The following is a 20,259-nucleotide window of genomic DNA, read 5'->3' as shown; positions in this document are numbered from 1 at the left end:
AAATAAATAAGACAGTATTGTAGATGATAAAAATTAAAATTAACATTTTTTTCTTACCTGCACTGATGATAGTCATTGTTTGGATGGGGGGCTTTTATCCATTTCCGCAGTCACACAATCAGTCAGAATCAGTAGCTGAACTGAGTTCCACACAGTCACAAAAACAAATTAACCCAAAACGCCTCAAAAACAAAAGTGCAAAATAAATAGCAAAAACAAAAGCGCCAAACTTAATCCATTCCGGAAGTCCATTTGACTTCCGAAATGTTTGAAAACCAAGGCGCAGCTTCTGGTTGGTGCAGGAGCCCGAGAAACAATAGCCGACAGCCGCATCGGACGTTTGGCTTCCGAAAAATGTTCGCAAACCGGAACACTTACTTTGGGGTTTTTGGGGTTTGGGAACCAAGGTGTTTGAGGACCAAGGCGTTTGAGATCCAAGGTACCACTGTACAGCTTGATTGTAAAAGCAAACCTCTAAGCAGTTTACAAAAAGAATAAAACAATACTGAATACCTCCTTTTCCCCCCAAAGGGCTCAAGGTGGCCTAGAGAATCTTACCTCCCTGCATTTTCTCCTCATATCAACCCTGCCGGCTAGGTTAGGCTCATGGACAGTGACTGGCTCAAGGCTTACCTACTGAGTGTATCATGGCTGCGAGGGGATTTGAACCCTGGTCTCCTTGGCCCTTGGCCCTCCAACCACCCACTCTGCTCTTCCCTCCACAGCCCCACACTTTATTATAGGAGTTGGGCCCCCACAGAAGCCCCAGGCTCTCTGCACTTGTAGCTCCTGTTGCCTGAAGAAGCCATTTTGTTTTTTGTCTCTCCTCAGCTATAGAACGATCGTCAGGCCAACGTATAAGCAGGCCTACAAGACGGTCACGGCTCTGGAGTGGAAATGCTGTCCGGGACACACGGGTTCCAATTGCGAGGCAGGTACGAGGCAGCCGGTTGGGGTGGGCGCAGAGATAAGGCCTGGTTCATAGAATAATAGAATTGTAGAGCTGAAAGGGACCTCGAGGGTCATTCAACTTCTTGCAATTCAAGAATCACAGCTGTGGTTGTTGGCATTGATATGACCGTTATGTGATTCTTGCTGCTTTGTACAGGTACGTAAACAAATAAACAGGTCCCCCAAGGGTCTTCTGGTCTGAAACAGTGGGGAAGGGGAAAGTGAAGTGTTAAGTTGTGGGTGAACATATCAGACGACACAGCGATTCTTCATACAGCTCTTGTTTATTCACAGGCCAGGACAGAACTGAGCTTGAAGGGCTCAGTCAGCCTGCTTATATAGAGCTCCAGTACCACGTTACTGTAACAACTTTCTAAAACTATCCAATCACTGAACGTCACTTTCGATCCTTCATTTGCATAACTATCTACAGTATCCCCCTGCTGGCCCAGGGTGAGAACTTCAGTACATAATATGAAGGATGTGTGGGGCAAAGCTATGCACCACTGTCTGGTGCAGCCGCCTGACATGCAACTTATTTATCTTACTTATTTCGCAAAATTTATATGCCACGTGATTGTAAAGGGAAGAAACCTCAAAGTGGTTTGCAAGAAGTCGTCCCAAGGGGCTTGAGAGAAAGGTCCCCCTTGCCCTCTGCCTTGCTTGCGCACTTTCAGCCTTGAAAGCGTGCAAGTTAAATGCACATAAGATGCGACTGTGCTGTACGGCAACATACAGAAACCCACAACGTTTCAATACTATGAATATGGTAAGATTGCATTAACAATGTCAAACTTCCTGGCAATAGCCAAAATACTAAGGTTGCTATTCGAGTTTGCCTTGGTTCTAGAGACAGACACCCCTCCCCTGATGTTGTTCATGGTCCTCCTGCAGCAACTTGCAAACCTTCCAGAAGGCTGAGTAACAGTGTCCTGGGAACTGTGGTATGCTGAGGGTGCCGTGAACTGCTACCACAGAGCAGGTGGGACACGGGTGGCGCTAAACCAATGAGCCTCTTGGGCTTGCCGATCAGAAGGTTGGCGGTTCAAATCCCCACGACAGGGTGAGCTCCCGTTGCTCTGTCCCAGCTCCTGCCAACCTAGCAGTTCGAAAGCACACCAGTGCAAGTAGATAAATAGGTACCGATGCGGCAGGAAGGTAAATGGCGTTTCCGTGCGCTCTGGCCTCCGTCACTGTGTTCCGTTGTGCCAGAAGCAGTTTAGTCCTGTTGGCCACATGACCCAGAAAGCTGTCTGTGGACAAACGCCGGCTCCCTTGGTCTGAAAGCGAGATGAGCGCCACAACCCCATAGTCGCCTTCGACTGGACTTCACTGTCCAGGGGTCCTTTACCTTTTACCTTTTACCACAGAGCAGTACAATTTAGAATCCTCTAACAGTGTTTGCTTATTGAAGGCATTTATAAATCGCTTAATTATTTTTAAATTAACATTTCTGTGATGGGACAGGAGCTGGGTGAGGTGGTTCTGCCTGAGGTGGTTCCTAGTTGACGACTCGTGTTGATCTTGTGTCTGGGCCCCAGATCCCAAATGGCAGGGGGAAGTTCAATGTCCGCTTGGTTTGGGTTGAAGGAAGCAATGACTCAGGATGACCCAGAACGGAGCTGACCGATTCATCCTGTCTCTTTCCCTCCCCTTGTCTTTGAACCAAGGAAGGATGTGAGCAAGGACCCAAGACTCCCAGATGCTGAGATGCTCTGGAGCAGGGGTCAGCAAACTTTATCAGCAGGGGGCCGGTCCACTGTCCCTCAGACTTTGTGGGGGGGCCAGGCTATATATTTTTTTTGGGGGGGGAGAAATGAATGAATTCCTATTCCCCACAAATGACCTAGAGATGCATTTTAAATAAAAGCACACGTTCCACTCATGTAAAAACACCAGGCAGGCCCCACAAATAACCCAGAGATGCATTTTAAATAAAAGGATACATTCTACTCATGTAAAAACACACTGATTCCCGGACCTTGCATGGGCTGGATTTAGAAGGTGATTGGGCCGGATCCGGGCCCTGGGCCTTAGTTTGCCTACGCATGCTCTGGAGGGCTGCACATGGGCAAAGAAGAAATGGAAAATCCCCAAGCGAAAAGCCGGGAGAGTTTGCTGGGAAAGCTGAGAAGCGAAACTTTAGTACTCTATTTATAAAAACACAGGGAGACAGTAGAGTTGGAAGGGACCACAAGGGTCATTTAGTCAAACCCCCTGCAATTCAAGAATCTTTTGCCCAACATGGGACTCGAACCCACAATGCTGAGACTGAGAATCTTGATGTTCTACTGGTTGAGTTGAGCTTGCTTTTCTCCTCCTCCCTGCCCAGCCCTTTCTCTTTGTGTGCCCTGTCTCTCGTCTCATGCTCTACCAACTGAGCTACCCCAGCTATCTAGATGGAATATATAAGACGACAAGATAGGTAAAGGTAAAGGGACCCCTGACCATTATGTCCAGTCGTGACCAGCTCTGGGGTTGCGGCGCTCATCTCGCTTTATTGGCCGAGGGAGCCGGCGTACAGCTTTTGGGTCATGTGGCCAGCATGACTAAGCCACTTCTGGCGAACCAGAGCAGCGCACGGAAACGCCGTTTACCTTCCCGCCGGAGCGGTATCTATTTATCTACTTGCACTTTGACGTGCTTTCGAACTGCTAGGTTGGCAGGAGCAGGGACCGAGCAACCGGAGCTCACCCCGTCGTGGGGATTCAAACCGCTGACCTTCTGATCGGCAAGTCCTAGGCTCTGTGGTTTAACCCACAGCGCCACCCAACAACAAGGTAGAGGAGTACAAAATAATGCATGGCATGGAGAAAGTGGATAGAGAAAAGCTTTTCTTTCTCAGTCATAATGCCTGAACTCGTGGGCATCAAACAAAGCTGAATGTTGGGAGATTCAGGACAGTTAAAAAAAGAAAGCACTTCACACAGCGCACGGTTAAAATGTGGAACTCTCTGCCACAAGAGGCAGTGGCTCTATTTAAAACTGGCTGCAGGACAGCACACCTGGAGGCAGCCTCTCCCAAGCAAAAATGGCCAGAGGCAGCTTCCTCTCTCTGCCCCATGGTAGAGCCGGCCCTGTGAATGCCACTAATTGTGGTGACAAGACGGAGGGGTGGTTTGTGGCCGGGAGGTAAGCTCCACTTAAACCACTCCACACACTTCCTGAGCCTTAGTGAAGGGTTGCGTAGCCCCCCCAAACCCAGCTATGCTTGACTGCGCATGGAAAGGGGGACCAGTGTCAGTAACTCCAAACAGCAGGCTCAGATCATAACAGGTGGCAGGCAGCCAAGATGTCAGAAGTGATCCATAAAATAAAAGGACACCTGGTGCGAAATCCCATTATTGTGAAATCCTACCCGGTGGATGGATACTCCCTGTATTGAGTTTGGCAGAGCATAGTAGGAAATGAGAGAGGTCTGTGGTGGAGGGGAGGCTGACTGGGGCTGGTGGGGGGAGAGGGGGGAAGAGGGAGAGAAATAAGCCAACTTTGGAGAGAGGTACATTGGCAAGAGTAGAAAACCCTTAGGAGAGAATTCTCTGTTTTGCCAGGGAGATCCAGGATTATAATTTTGTTTTTTTAATTGGCTCTTGGTTTTGACATAATTTTTATTCGGATCCCATTTTATTATAGTCATTTTAATATTTATTAAGAGCAAATCGTCTTCCCTTCTTAAAGCTGATCTTCCAGGGAAATTCAGCATACTGTAGTTTATTTGTGGCCAAGTTAATTTCAGTTTCTGCAGCCTTGGTCTACTTCTGTGTGGTTAAACTCTGTTCGGCAATGGTCGAAGGTGCAGAAACAACCAAATAGGTCTGAGATCTGCGGGTAAAGGGTGGTATAGAAATTGAATACATCAAAATAAATAAAAAATAAATACCCCTCGTTCAGGTCCTGGTGCCCTCAAGCTGTTGCCATCATCCTTGGCAATTGCTTATGTTGGCTGGGGCTGATGGGAGGTTTTTTTAATTTTATTTTTTAAAATAGCTCTTATTAAAGATTTTCTTGTGTTAAAAAACAAACAAATAAACAAGGAAAAGTACATAGAGCATCTTCGTTTTTGATTTGTAGGGTCTTCGTCACAGTTTACATTTGGTATGAGACACTATTGCCACAGACATCGTGCATGGGGGGGGGGGAGATGGGACGGAGAGAGGGAAATGGGAATAATGATCTTTTATTCTATTGCATAGTGTTTGTGCAAGGTTTTTTGTGTGAGCATCATGTGAGTAGGTCCCTTATTTTTATATTTGTTTGTTTGTTTGTTTTTATTGGCATTGTGAGAGATTATGGGGTCCAGAGCCTGGTTGGTTGCAGTGTGGTTTCATAGAATCGTAGTGTTGGAAGGGACCATGAGTGTCATCCTAGTCCAACCCCCTGGCAAACCAGGAATCTTTTGCCTGGTGGGATTCGAATCCATGACTTTGAGATTGAGAATATCAGGTTCTACCGACTAAGCCAGGGGTGTCCAAACTTTTTCCAAAGAGGGCCAGATTTGTTGAAGTGAACATGAGTGAAGGTCAACCAAAGGGCCAACCAAAGTTGTTGACCTTTTTTTAGGATTGAAGTTGTTGAGAGCTTTACCCCAGGAAATAAACTGCCACAGGGGCCAGATTAGACCAACCAGCAGGCCAGATTAGGTCCCCAAAACGGACTTCAGACATGCCTGGACTAAGCTATCCGAGGTGTCTTGTTTGTATTTATGTGTGTTTGGAAGTGGGTTGCCGACTCAGATGAGCCATACTGGCTGAGTCAAAGACTCGGTAATGGGACAGGGAAAAGGAAGCTTTTGTTCACACAGCACATCGTTAAACTTTGGAACTCTCCGCCAAAGGAGGCAGTGACGCCCACCAACCTGGATGCCTTGAAAAGAGGATTAGACAAATTCATGGAGGAAAAGGCTATTAATGGCTGCAGGCGATGACGGGCAATCTTTTGCCTCCATTGCAACTTTCAATTGTTCTCTGAGACGCGGAGGAAAAAAGGAAAAGAGGAATCGAAACCAGGCAGGCTTCTGTAATTCCGGGACTGCCCCTAGAAAATAGGGACACTTGGAGGGTATGGTGAAAACAAGACTGAGCTAAATGGATAAGGCACTCTGTTCCTGTACTCCAGTGATGGAGGTAATTCAGAGCGTTTTAGGTAAGAGATGCAGGCACCCCTCCTCTTCCTCTTTCAACAGGCCCTGCCTGCTTGATCAGCGATCTGTTTTCCTAGGCGTGGGACTTGCCTTTCTGTGACGGCATCCTTTCATCTCCTGAACCATCTGACCTATGAAGGTGACAACCTCCACGGGAAATCATTCTCTCTTCCTGTTTGTTGAGTGTCCCTTGCTGGGTCAGCAGCATGGACGCCCTTCTCGAGATCCCGTTGGCCCACCGCCTTTCCTTTGCTTGCTGTGGTCATCTCAGCCCATTTCATGGCGAAAGCCGCACACGTTTTAATAAAGCATTCCAGGGCCGAAGGGAAGAGGCAGCTCAATTCAACTTACGCAGGAAGTAACAGCTGGCAGAGGTGGATATCGCTGAGAGGTCATCTTCAAATATCTGAAGGGCTGTCACATGGAAGATGGAGCAAGTTTCCTTTCTGCTGCTCTGGAGGCTAGGGCCTGAACCAATGGGTTCAAATGACAAGAAAGTTGATCCTGGCTAAACATTAGGATTGGGGAAGATGGAGGGCACAAGGAGAAGGGGACGACAGAGGACGAGACGGTCGGATAGTGTTCTCGAAGCTACCAGCATGAGTTTGACCAAACTGCGGGAGGCAGTGGAAGACAGGAGTGCCTGGCGTGCTCTGGTCCATGGAGTCAGGAAGAGTCAGAGAGGACTAAACGACTAAACAACAACAACAAACATTAGGAAGAACTTTCTGATTGTGAGAGCTGTTTGACAGTGGAAATTGAAATACTTTATTGTCACTTGTACAATTTGTATACAGTGAGATTACATGAGCACCCCCCACTCAGCTCTCTTAGTCTTAATTCCCCTCATTTACTGACGCACACCCACCAAACCTGAAAGTCAGTTGCCCTGTTGTTATCTTTTCATTCAGCAGCCTAACAGCCCACAGATAGAAGCTGTTCTTTACCCTGTTGGTGCAACTAATCGTGCTTCTATATCTTCTGCCTGAGGGCAGGAGATCAAGAAAGTGCCTGCCAGGGTGTGAATCATCCCTGAGAATTTTCCTCACTCTCCTGAGGCAACGTTCTTCCGCAATGTCATCCAGCAGATTCACAGGAATTGCAGGGGGTTGGTATGGGTAAGGTCCTGAGGGCCTGAACAAGAGACTTGGGGGCCACATTTGAGACCCCCCTGCAATAAAGCATGCCACATTTCTCCCCACTCATTATTACAATTTGGCACCCCCTTTCCAAAAGCTGGTTAGAAATCACCACAATCCCAACAAACAGCTTTAACACCTCGACACATAGCTCTTACCTGGTCCTTGCAAGCCTTCTCCCTGGTTATTTTGTCCCTGCATTGATTCCTTGGCAGCTAGACTCTGTGATCATGAGGTCTGGAAACTTGAGTGTGAAATGAGTACAGTGCTGATAGTGAGAGGGAAAGGGTGACCTTTCCTATATTCCTTGCATTTAGCTTGGGAGCTGCTTGGAGGAGTCTAGTAGAAAAACAGGATGCAGATTTATCAACCAAACAAATGTGTAAACAAATAATTAGAAGGGAGAGCTACTGTGCCTTTGTGTGTTCCAGTTAATCATAGCTTATCTATCCAGGAACTAAACTTCCTTTTCAGTTTAGGGGGGAAAGAGAGTAAGGGAGGAACAAAATAGTGATATTTAAAATAGTGCATGGCTTGGAGTAAGCAGACAGAAAAAACCTCCCACTTAAAATACTAGGAAAGCAGCATTCAAGGGAGCTGAATGTTGGAAAATTGAAGACAGACAAAAGGAGGAATTTCTTCATGCAGCATATAATTAAGATGATGGAACTCACTCCCACCAGGGCTAGTGATGGCCGCCAACTTGGGAGGTTTTAAAAGAGGATTAGACAAATTTATGGTGGAAGATAAGGCTATGAGGAAGATAAGGCTATGCAATGGCTATACTCTGCCTCTCGCTCAGAGGCAGTAATGCTTCTGAATACCAGTTGCTGCAAATCACAAGTGGGGAAACTGGCTGTAGTGCTTGGGTCCTGTTTAGGGGAACCCCATTGGAGCATCTAGTGGCTCCTAAACTTCCCCCCATAAACTCATCCCCAGTGCCCCTTACCCTGCAAAAAGCATTATTCAGAACAGCAGTTTGCACAACCCACTAAGGAAGATAATTGCAGAATCAAATTCAAAACAGTAACCATTAGTTGAACGTTTCCCCCCCAAATCTAATTGAAACTGCAGCACAACCTCAGTTTTAGAATGTCTCAGCTGCTGAACGTTTCGGAAGCCGAACATTGAAAACTCGGAAGTGAATGCTTCCATTTTCGAATGCACCTCAAATGGCTTCCGTGACGCATTTTTCCATTTTCACCATTCACTTTGCCGACACCCCTTGATTTTCAGTTTCCGAAAGTTTCAGAAGTCAGACGGACTTCCGGAACAGATTATGTTCGAAAACTGAGGTTCTACTGTATTTAGTTTAATTGATGAACTTGATCCTGTGATACCAGTTTAAAAAAACTGGTCTGATGGTCATTTACGCCTCGTCACCCCTTACCTCTTAGCGCCCCCCCAGTAATCCCCACCCCCACCCCTAGAAGCCTAGAGATTTCTTACTGCCTCTTTTTCTATCTTGCCAGCTGCATCGCTTCATGCCTGTGATCTGCACAAACACCCGCCCTCCTTTCTCTTCCATTCCCCTCCTTTCAAAGCAAATATTTACATTGCCAAATGCATTCCGGTTCAGATTAAGGGGAAAGGGGAGATCGTGGTCCTCAGGGTGGTCTCAGAATGAGCCATCGAGAGATCAGCGTGTTCCCTTATTGGTTGGGACAGCTGATGATGCCCTGACCTGGTGTGACTTGAAATCAGGATGGGGCGAGTGGGTGGGGACAAGGCTGATGACATCCATTTGGCCACCCAGATGCGGCAGCCTTGCGGAGACAACCTTGTCTCAGCGTGTCCCCAAATAAGTACTGGGAGGCTGAAGAAAGCTTCTCCTATCTACCAGCAGATAATCAGACTAGCTGTTCAACTACTATGGGATTCACTCCCACCCACAAAAGGCAGTAATGACCAACAATATTGAATGGCTTTAACAAAAGATTAGACAATTTTGTGAAGGATAATTATGATCGTTATATTTATCCCCACCCTGCCTCAAGGACTCAAAGTGGCTTACAGATAAAATAAGAACAGCTAAAAATGGGGTGGGTGTCATTAAAAACCAGTTAAACATTAATAGAATTAAAACTAACCAACCAGCCAACACACACATACACACAGAGTTGTACCTCGGTTTACAAACTTGATCCGGAAGTCCGTTTTTAAACCAAAGCCGTTCTTAAACTGAGGTGCGCTTTCCCTAATGAGGCCTCCTGCCCCAGTGCCCTTCCACTGTTTGGCTTCCATTCGTAGACTGAGGTAAAGTTCACTAACCGGAACACTACTTTTGTGGAGTTCTTATACCGAATAGTTCGTAAACAGGGCTGTTCTTAAACCGAGCTCCTACTGTATGTATATGTGTGTGTGTGTGTGTGTGTGTGTGTGTGTATATATATATATATATATATATATATATATATATATATATATGTATGTTAATTATATATATGAGTGTGTTAGTTGGATGGTTAGTTTTAATTCTGTTAATGTTTAATTGTGTTTTTTTAATGACTTCCCACCCAGTTTTAGCTGTTATATCGGTGTTAAAAACATACAGATAATTACAGGTGCCCCCCCCTTATGCAGCGGTTATGTGAAATTGCATATAATTGAAACCCATTGAAAAATCCTGCAAAACCCCTGTTACACCCTTTTGGGGACATTTCAGTGAAATCTGTATGCAGGTATTGAAGGTGCATAAACAGAAGATTGCCTGTACAATAAATAAAACTATAGAATAAGGCTGTCCACAGCTACTAACCCTTATTGATGTGTTCCGTACTATCCACTGTTGGAGACAGTATGCTTAGGTCCTGCTTTTTCCTTTATGCTATGCCTTTGGCTCTTAATTATTCCATAAGTTTCTGAATATTATTATTCAGAAGACATCTTAAGGCTTCAGGGAAGTTTTTAACGTGTGATATTTGACTGTATTTTTGGTTTTTATGGAAGCCGTCCAGAGTGGCTGGGGAGTCCCAGCCAGATGGGCGGGGTATAAATAATAAATTATTATTAAATTATTATTATTTTTATTATTAGAGGTGGCCCCCATGCTTTTGTATTAAGCGACCAACAAGTTTTTTTTTTTAAATAGTAGCTATGGACAGAATGAAAAGAGCTCTGGTGACTTGACTCCCAAGGCCCATCTGGTCTGATGCATCATTTCCAGCTATGGCTGGGCCAGCTTTGCAATAAGAGCAGAGGCATGCAAAGCAGGTGCTCTTCCTCTGAGCTATGGCCCTTCCCCTTAAAAAAGGTTGAGTTTCTAGCCCTCAGCATTGTAAATAAAGGGTTGCATTAAATAGGAACATAAGAAGCAGCCTTGTACCAAATCAGACTATGGGCCCATCTAGGTCAGTGCTGTCTACACTGACTGGCAGTAGCTCTGCCCCTAAGGAACGGCCCTTCTACTGTGGCGGGTGGCACTGTGGTCTAAACCACTGTGCCCATTGGGCTTGCCAATCAAAAGGTCGGCGGTTCGAATCCCTGCAACGGGGTGGGCTCCCATTGCTCTGCCCCACCTTCTGCCTACCTAGCAGTTTGAAAGCACACCAGTGCAAGTAGACAAATAGGTACCGCTGCCGTGGGAAGGTAAATGGTATTTCTGTGCGCTCTGGTTTCCATAATGATGTTCTGTTATGCCAGAAGTGGTTTAGTCTTGCTGGCCACATGACCCGGAAAGCTGTCTGTGGACAAACACCAGCTCCCTCGGCCTGAAAGCGAAATGAGCACCCATAGTCATCTTTGACTGGACTTAACCATCTAGGGGTCCTGTACCTTTTACCTTCCACTGTGTGATCAGGGTTTGGGGGAATTTCCAAATTCCCTGGCCGGGCTAACTCCACGGAAACCACCCTAGGAATTCTTTTCCTCCTGGGGATCTCAAACGGCAAAAAGGCTTTGTTACCTAGCAGAGTTGGGGATACAAGCTTGGCTCAAGAGAGACAAACCAGACGGCAATCTCGGGCAATCCCGTCCCTTTCCCACCCCATCCCAGCATGGGAAGCCAGCCCTCCGGACCCGTGTAGGAGACAGACTTCCATCTGGAGGAAGCCAACTGCAGTTCCAAGTGATTCAGACAGCGGATTTCCTCAGTGACTCCCCATGCCAACACAAACTTCATTCAGAGAGCCATACAGCTGCTGTCCGAACCCCACCTTCCCTTGGAATAAGCCCCACTGAATCCAACATGGCTTACTTCTGAGCAACTGTGGTTAGGATTGCGCTATAAACCGTCTCTGATAGTGGCATGCGACAGCCCTATGGCTACATCTACACTGTATTTATTTAATTACTTATGTTTCATTTTTGTTTATGATTTTCAATTTTATACATTACAATAATTTTACCATCGTTTTAACATTTCGAAGCACGACGTCCTTCCCCGCCCTCTTTCTGCGCTTCCTTAAATTTATTTTTTTACATATTTTCTGCATGTTCCAAATGAACTTAACTTACTCATTTATTCATCTGCTTTAAATATATACTCTTATAAAACTGCAGGTTATTAAAACAATCCTGCCAATGTTCTTATCTGTTTACAGTTTGTTTGTTTCTTTGGTAAATATTTAATAAACCATTTCCATGCTTTTATAAAAAGTTTGCTATCTTGATTTCTTATATTTCCAGTAAGTTTTGCCAATTCAGCATATTTTGTAAGTTTTTCTATCTTTTCTTCTTTCGCTTGGACTTCTTCTTCTTTCCATTTTTGGGCAAGTAACATTCTTGCCGCCGTAGTCGCATACATGAATAAATTTCTATTCAGTTTGGGTAATTCTGTTCCTATAACTCTTCCCACACAATATTTAAAGCAACCAGGATACCTCCTTAAACAGCTGTGGCTTCCCTCAAAGGATTCTGGGAACTGTAGCATGTTAAGGGTGCTGAGAGACTCCTGCTCCCTTCACAGAACTACAATTCCCAGAGTGGTTAAGCAGAGATCTGGGAACTATAGCTCTGGGGGAGGAACTTGTGACCTCCAGACTACTCCCACAGCCCTTAACAACATCTCCCAGGTTTCTTTTGCAAAAGCCACAATTGTTTAAATTCATGGTGGGAATGTGGGAAGAATAATGCCTAGCTTAGGGTCAAACGACTCAATGATGTGGCGTGTGTATTTTTAAAGTGTGCTTAAGTTTGGGTGGCATGGGACACGGATGGTGCTGTGGGTTAAACCACAGAGCCTAGGACTTGCTGATAAGAAGGTCGGCGGTTCGAATCCCCGCGACGGGGTGAGCTCCCATTGCTCTGTCCCTGCTCCTGCCAACCTAGCAGCTCGAAAGTACGTCAAAGTGCAAGTAGATAAATAGGTACCAGTCTAGCGGGAAGGTAAACAGTGTTTCTGTAAGCTGCTCTGGTTCGCTCTGGTTTGCCAGAAGCGGCTTAGTTATGCTGGCCACATGATCCGGAAGCTGTATGCCGGCTCCCTTGGCGAATAAAGCAAGATGAGCGCCGCAACCCCAGAGTCGGCCATGACTGGACCTAATGAGAGCCAGTGTGGTGTAGTGGTTAAGAGTGGTAGATTTGTAATCTGGGGAACTGGGTTCGCGTCTCTGCTCCTCCACATGCAGCTGCTGGGTGACCTTGGGCTAGTCACACTTCTTTGAAGTCTCTCAGCCCCACTCACCTCACAGAGTGTTTGTTGTGGGGGAGGAAGGGAAAGGAGAATGTTAGCCGCTTGAGATTCCTTCGGGTAGTGATAAAGTGGGATATCAAATCCAAACTCCTCTTCTTCTAATGGTCAGTGGTCCCTTTACCTTTACCTTTAAGTTTGGGTGAGCTCTGATCTGGCCCTCAGGCTGAAATAGGTTCCTTGCCACAACCCTAAACAATTCTCCCCCATCTTTTTCTTCCTTTTCAGAGACTGCTGGCTACCAGGATCCTCAGGACGCTGCTCATGGGGCTGCCCCTTTACGCAGACTGCCAGCCCGGCCTGCAGCTTATTCTGGTGAGGGTTGAGGACCTAAGACGAGTTAGGCCAATGGCTCAGCATCCTGTGCTCATGGCGGCCTCCTCATTGGGAAACCGTCAAGCAGCACCCAAGCCCTAGAGCAACCCTCTTCCCTCCTCTGGCTTTTAAGAACTGGTATTCAGAAGCATTGGGATGCAGGTGGTGCTGCGGGCTAAACCACAGAGCCTAGGACTTGCCGATCAGAAGGTCGGCGGTTCGAATCCCCGTGACGGGGTGAGCTTGCGTTGCTCTGTCCCTGCTCCTGCCAACCTAGCAGTTTGAAAGCACATCAAAGTGCAAGTAGATAAATAGGTACCACTGTGACGGGAAGATAAACGGCGTTTCTGTGTGCTGCTCTGGTTTGCCAGAAGCGGCTTAGTCATGCTGGCCACATGACCCAGAAGCTGTACACCAGCTCCCTTGGCCAGTAAAGCGAGATGAGCGCCGCAACCCCAGAATTGGCCACAACTGGACCTAATGGTCAGTTGTCCCTTTACTTTACCTTTATTCAGAAGCATCACTGCCTCCTACCGTGGAGGCACAGCATAGCCGTTGTGCCTAGTAGCCGCCGAGAACTTTTTCCTTCAGGAGACCCTCCCCAAGGGTTTCTAAGCAGAGCGCCCTTGCCCTTGGGCTGGTGTATGTTGTCCTACCCAAACTGCACCGTTGCTTTCCTCCCCTTCGCTCTTGGCATTTTGGGCAGACAGCCAAAATGGCAGATCCTAGCACATCTTTGACTTGAGCTGAAGGCTGGGGTACATCTTTCTCACCTTATTCAGTCCCCACAACAACCGTGCGAGGGAGGTTAGGCTGAGAGGCAGCGACTGGCCTGAGAGCACACAGTGCGCTTCGTGGCCGAGCGGGTGATTTGAACTCCAGTCTCCCAGCTCCTACCAGGGACGCGGGTGGCGCTGTGGGTTAAATCACAGAGCCTAGGGCTTGCCGATCAGAAGGTCAGCGGTTCAAATTTCCATGACGGGGTGAGCTCCCGTTGCTCGGTCCCTGCTCCTGCCTCCTAACAGTCTGAAAGCACATCAAAGTGCAAGTAGATAAATAGGTACCACTCCGGAGGGGAGGTAGATGGCGTTTCCGTGCACTGCTCTGGTTCGCCAGAAGTGGCTTAGTCATGCTGGCCACATGACCCGGAAGCTGTACACCGGCTCCCTGAGCTAGTAAAGCGAGATGAGCGCCGCAACCCCAGAGTCATCTGCAACTGGACCTAACAATCCCTTTACCTTTACCTCCCAGCTCCTAGTCCAACACTCTAACCACTACACTGGCACGGGTATAGAGCATTTGAGATCTCTTTCATGGCTTTCAACTCTTATTTGCTTGTCTGTTCCAAAGTCACGTTTCAAAGTACCCTCTGTGTCTTTCTGTGTATGTGCTCAGTTCTGATTCCCATTAGTTGGATCTCAGCGATGAGTGAAAAATCCTCCTCTTTCCACTCCCCTCCAATAAGGACAGCAGGGATATTTGTCATGGCTGCAGCACCTCACCAGGGAACTAATAGAATTGGTTCTACAATGCAAGGCACTAATCTGCTCTGTGTGGGAATTGGCTGAGCTGGCTTGGCAGAGCGCTGGCAGCCCTTTGCAGGCTGAGAAATTCCTGGTTGTCCCTCTGGCACTGCTTTCGCAGTAGTGTGAATTTGCCTTCCCCAACCTGGTGCCCACTCAGATATCATCATCATCATCAATAATTGTTAATAATCATCTTCCACACAATGGCCTCAAGGCAACGTGTGAAAAAACAGTGGGAAACAGTGGAAAGCACAAAAGAACAGCCTCTATATTTGAGACAAAACTTAAACAATACAAAATAGACACTCTGCACAAAGACCCATTTATCCAGCTGGGAAAGCATTAATACAGTCGTATACCGGAAGTCGAATGCCTTGCGACTCGAACGTTTTGGCTCCTGAACGCCACAAACCCAGAAGTGAGCGTTCCGGTTTGTGAACGTTCTTTGGAACCTGAACTTCCGACACAACTTCCGTGGCTTCCGATTGGCTGCAGGAGCTTCTTTTTACCCAGTAAAAAGCCTTTTACCCAGTCAGACCATTGGTCCATCTAGCTTAGCATTGCCTGCACTGACTGGCAGTGGCTTTCCAGGGTTTCGGAGAGAGGATGCTTGCCGATCTTACCTGGAGATGCAGGGGTGTGTGAGAGTGGGGTGGCCACACCCACTGATGGCATGTGGTCCTTAGAGAATTAACCAAGGGCGAATGTGGCCTCCAGGCCAATAAATAAATAAATGTTAGCTGCCCATTTTAACTACTCCCTGTCTCACCTGATTCCCCAGGTTGTTTAAACTGCAGCAAACTCTCAGAGCTGCTGGAGAGGGTCAACTTCTTAGAAGCAAAGGTCAGTCTCTTTCAATATAATTTTATATACTCTTGAAGGGGCAGTGGGGTTGGGGGGGGGTCTCATCTGGGCTGCTTTATCCAATACCTCTCCTTCACCTCTCCGGCCTTGTCAGAAATCATTATTTCAATGTGGCAAGTTTGGAACTCCCTGCCTGTTGATATCAGACAGGCGCCTTCATTGTATTTTTTCCTCCCGGTGCCTGCTTATTTTGTTTTCATTTAGGCAAGCCTCTCCAGAAACATGAATGTTAATGTTGTTCGCCGTTAATTATTTTTTTCAGATGCTTTTCCTTGTTTTTAACTGTTTTTTAATTGATAATTTTAATATTTCTTGTAAACCGCTTAGAGGTCTTAGTTCAATCAAGTGGCATGTAAATGTTAAAAATAAATAAATATGCAATTTCATCAAAGACCAACAGCATCAGAAGGGAAACAGCTCTGCATGCGGAGGACACAGAGTAGAATGAAAAGGATGCCTTCTTGCCTTTCTAATCACATATGGTAGTCAATATAGCTAGCATACTGATCTGAACACACAACGCTCACATACTCAACCCCAACCACGCTACTTCTGGAGCTGCGCCTCCCTGCCTGTGCATGTGTCAGGGGTGAAGACCTTTTGCCTCCTTTGCTGGAGATGTTCCCCCTTGTCTTCAGGTAGCGACCCTCTCTGCGGCTGAATCTGTGGACTCTCTGGTGCCCGGCAGACGACTTCCTCCTAAGGGAGGCGACTCTCCTGATTCCGTGGCCCTGTGGGGCTCTGTGGCTGCTCAGGGGAGCCCTGGGGATGAAAGCGCAAAAGGTAAGCAGGGAGGGAGGCAGTGGATCTTCGGTGGTCATCTGGGGTGTGGCAGGGTGGGCACAGGAGACGTGGCCTTTTCAGTGGTGGCCCTGCCTGTGAATTCCTTGCCTGGTTAGCTCCCGCACTTCCTTCATGCCTTCCGACTTTGGCAGGGAGTGGGAGCTTCCTCATTAGGGCTGATGGGGCAATGCCCCATGAACCTCAGTCTGGCCTCGGCCAGCTCTCACCTGCCTGCCTTCTTACATACAAGCAGTCCAGGGGGTGGTCCTGCCTAGCGGCTTTCTCCCTGCCAGGGAACGAGGCAGCACAAAATCACACGGAGTAAACTCTCCATTAGACGAAACAAGACCTGCTCCAGGGAGTGAAGCCTAATCAGCACAGCAACTCTTCTGGGTAGGCAGGTGTGGAGGCTGAAGGTCCCCGCCTTCCCACAGATGCCTAAATCTCCTCCATCCCCAGGCCCTTCCCAAGCAATCTGAGACTATGTTGACATGCTTGTCTCTGCTCCTCCCTGAACATACCTCTTCTGGTTCTGGGAGTCCAAGGGGAGTGGGGATTGTAACAGCAGGAGGGGAAGACACCAGCCTGACTTGTCTCTGCCTCTTGGCCCCCCTCCCCTCCTGCTTCAACATCTGCCTCTGATTCTGGACTTCTCTCTGTCCTAGACTCCCCCAGCTCACTAAACCCTGTAACCTTTTTAGCTTCTGGCAGATCCTCTTCCCATTCTGCTCCTTCTTCTCCCTCTGACCACCCATCCTCTGTGATGCTCCTCCGGCTCAATCTCAGTGGTTCCCCTGATAGGGTGCAAAACTAGGATTAGTTGGCTCCATGTAGAATTTTACAGTTGGGACTCATAGAGTCACCTAGTCCAGTGGTTCTCAAAGTGGGTGGTACTGCCCACTGGGAGTCAGTGGGTTTACCTAGGAGGCAGGGGGCGCAGAAGGTGTAAATGACCACCAGACTTTGAAAAGCTGCTGGATCAAGTTCATCACCTTTGTTGAAGTAATTAAATAGTTTTAATTGGATTTTGAATAAATGTGTAATTAATTGTTACTCTTTTAAATTTTATTATGCTACTATCTGCTGTAGGGGGTTGTCAAAACTGCTAAAGAGAGGGCTATAGCTTGAAAAACTTTAGGAACCGCTGGTCTAGTCCAATATAGATATAATCTCTGGCGCCCCCTGCTGTTAGCCTCCCTTCTTTCCACTCTACCAGTCCCATCAGCTACCATTTTGGCGCCAGGTTAAGACACTGCTGTCTGGATGTGCTAACAGATGACAGTGTAGGTGTGCATTTTGTGTGGGTGGCCATCGAGAAGCCTCAGCTGCTTTGTTTGCCTTGTCTCTCCTTTTCCGGCGGTCCTGGGACCTGAGTTTTGTACTTGTTTTGATGGTGGTTAGCCACACTGTTGGCAGATGTTTTAATAAAAAAAAAGCAAGATGGAGCAAGAAGCCAGATTGCTCGGAGAGGATGTGTGTGTGTGTGTGTGCATGGAGCCTAAACTTGAGGAAAGTCTGAGGAAGTATCCTTTTACCTGTTGCTTCTTCTTCCCTGAATGAACCGAAGTGGATCAGTTGAGGCCAGGTCCTTGCCTACAGGCCCTCACTAGTTCAAGGCAGCTGTCCTTGACATTTAACAATGCCCCAAAATGACCATTTTATCTCAAGAGGGGTGAGCAGACCAGTTGCCTGCTTGGCCTCATTTCATGTGCGTAGGAAGCAGGCAGGAAAGGGATGCAAGAGAAGAGATGAGAGAGAAAAGGTATTAAGTTGTGGGTGAACATATCAGACGACACAGCGATTCTTCAAACAGCTCTTGTTTATTCACAGGCCAGAACAGAACTGAACTAAAGGGTTCAGCCAGCCTGTTTATATAGAGCTCCACTACAACGCAACAGTAACGACTTTCTGTAACTATCCAATCACTGAACGTCACTTTCAATCCCTTACTTGCATATGTGGACCTGAGTGAAAACTATCTACAGTATCCCTTCTGGCCCAGGGTGAAAACTTCAGTACATAACAAAAGGGAGTGGGAAGAGAGAGAAGGAGAAAAGGGGGTGTGGCAGAAAAGAGGAGAGAAAAAGGAGGGCTGCCCTGTTTGGCTCCAGCACTGCCAGGGGGATAAAGCACTTAATAGCGCACACCAATATTTCTGGGATGCACTTCCATCGCTCCTGCAAATTACTTGACAGTCTGGAGGTGACCAAAATCTGGAGGCTACTTTGCCTCTGCAAAGACACCATGCATTGGCTTTAGCAAAGGGGCCCCATGTTGCCTTTTCAAGCACACATTATTTATTTTATTTATTGCATTCATATTCCACCTTTCCCTCCTGGGAGCTCAAAATGGTGTGCACAGTTCTCCCCCCTGTCCTCTCAATTAATCCCCACAACAACCCTGTGAGGCAGGTTGGGCTGAGAGGCAGGGGCTGACCCCCGAGGTCACCCTAGTGTGAACTTCATAGCCGAGTGGGGTTTTGAACCCTGGTCTCCTGGATTCTAGGCTGACACTCTAAACGATGCATTCGATTTTGATTTTGATTTTAAAGTAGGACAGCGTGGGGGAAGCTGAGGTTCTTTGAAAGCAGAATTCTGCGTGGATTTTCCGTGGAATCGTAACTGACCAGAAGCAATTTTGTTTGGGCTAGCTGGCAAAACTGGCTGAAGTTTTCACAAACTGGGCAGCAGCACCCTCAGACTGGCCCTGCCTTCTCCAGGATTGAAGCAGGGACAATGGAGTTTTGCTTCTGATTATCAGCTCCAGCCTCTTCCCTCTCCTCCTACCACCCGCCATCTCCTTCCTCCCAAGTCCGCTGCCAGCATTGCATCGGAGCTGGTGAGAAGCACACCAGGGGAGGGGGCCAAAATTGAAACCAGCTGGCTGACGGGGACTGTCCCGGGGCCTGGCGAAGCTTCCTGGCTTTGGCTGGAGCTCTCTGCAGCTGGAAAGGTTTAGTGGTCCTTCCCTCGCTCTGACAGAACATGTGTTTCTGGTTTGGGCGAAGAGAGGGGAGGAGAAGACGGGAATAATTAATGATGGAATATTTCTCTCCCCTCTTTGCACAAGTTGCAAAAGGACAATGGGCAGAAAGGGTGGCGAGATGTTCTTTCCTGGCAGGGACGTGCAAGGGCTTCCCTCGTCGCTTTGTCACTCATTACACCCAACAGGAAAGGTGTGCTGAACCCTGAACATGATGCGCCATGAGCAACTGCTGTTGTTCCTCGGTTGCATTTCTGCTTTGCAGAGAATGTCCCACATTGATTTATGCAGGGTTTTCGGTGCCTCAGAGATGGGTCTTTGGCCTGATTCAGCAGAGCTCTTCTTAGGGGACACAGGCGGCACTGTGGTCTAAACCACTGAGACTCTTGGGCTTGCTGATTGGAAGGTTGGTGGTTTGAATCCCCACAATGGGGTGAGCTCCCATTGCTCTGTCCCAGCTCCTGCCAACCTAGCAGTTTGAAAGCACGCCAGTGCAAGTAGATAAATAAGTACTGCTGCGGCAGGAAGATAAACATGAAGGGGGACCTCAGAGTCGCTTCAGGATCGTTGTGTGGCAAAGGGGTCCTTGTTCTAGCGCAGTTGTAACTTGTGGCGTTGCAGCCCTAAGAGGTAAAAAAGGGTAAAGAACCCCAGGACGATGAAGTCCAGTCAAAGGCAACTATGGGGTTGCAGCACTCATCTCGCTTTCAGGCCGAGGGAGCCGACGTTTGTCCACTGACATTTTTCCGGGTCATGACTAAACCGCTTCTGGTGCAATGGAACACCGTGACAGAAGCCAGAGAGCATGGAAACTCTGTTTATCTTCCCGCCGCACCGGTACCTATTTATCTACTTGCAGTGGCGTGCTTTCGAACTGCTAGGTTGGCAGGAGCTGGGACAGAGCAACGGGAGCTCACCCGTCGTGGGGAT

The 20,259-nt window shown here is 47.5% G+C and overlaps 1 protein-coding gene across 1 annotated transcript in view; it reads left to right on the top strand.

Moving 5' to 3' along the window:
• Positions 1-20,259, top strand: part of EMID1 (EMI domain containing 1) — a 73,583-nt gene that overhangs the window by 20,197 nt on the left and 33,127 nt on the right. Inside the window, exons 4-7 of the mRNA XM_081892639.1 lie at positions 832-935; positions 13,088-13,174; positions 15,482-15,543; positions 16,203-16,347. Of these exons, the coding sequence (XP_081748765.1) occupies positions 832-935; positions 13,088-13,174; positions 15,482-15,543; positions 16,203-16,347 (398 nt within the window). The remainder of the gene's footprint in view (positions 1-831; positions 936-13,087; positions 13,175-15,481; positions 15,544-16,202; positions 16,348-20,259) is intronic.

The sequence above is a fragment of the Podarcis melisellensis genome (genome assembly GCF_964234715.1).
Source record: "Podarcis melisellensis genome assembly, chromosome: 16".
NCBI lineage: Eukaryota > Metazoa > Chordata > Lepidosauria > Squamata > Lacertidae > Podarcis > Podarcis melisellensis.
The sequence above is the reverse complement of the archived record's forward strand: the minus strand, read 5'-3'. Positions and strand labels throughout refer to the sequence as shown.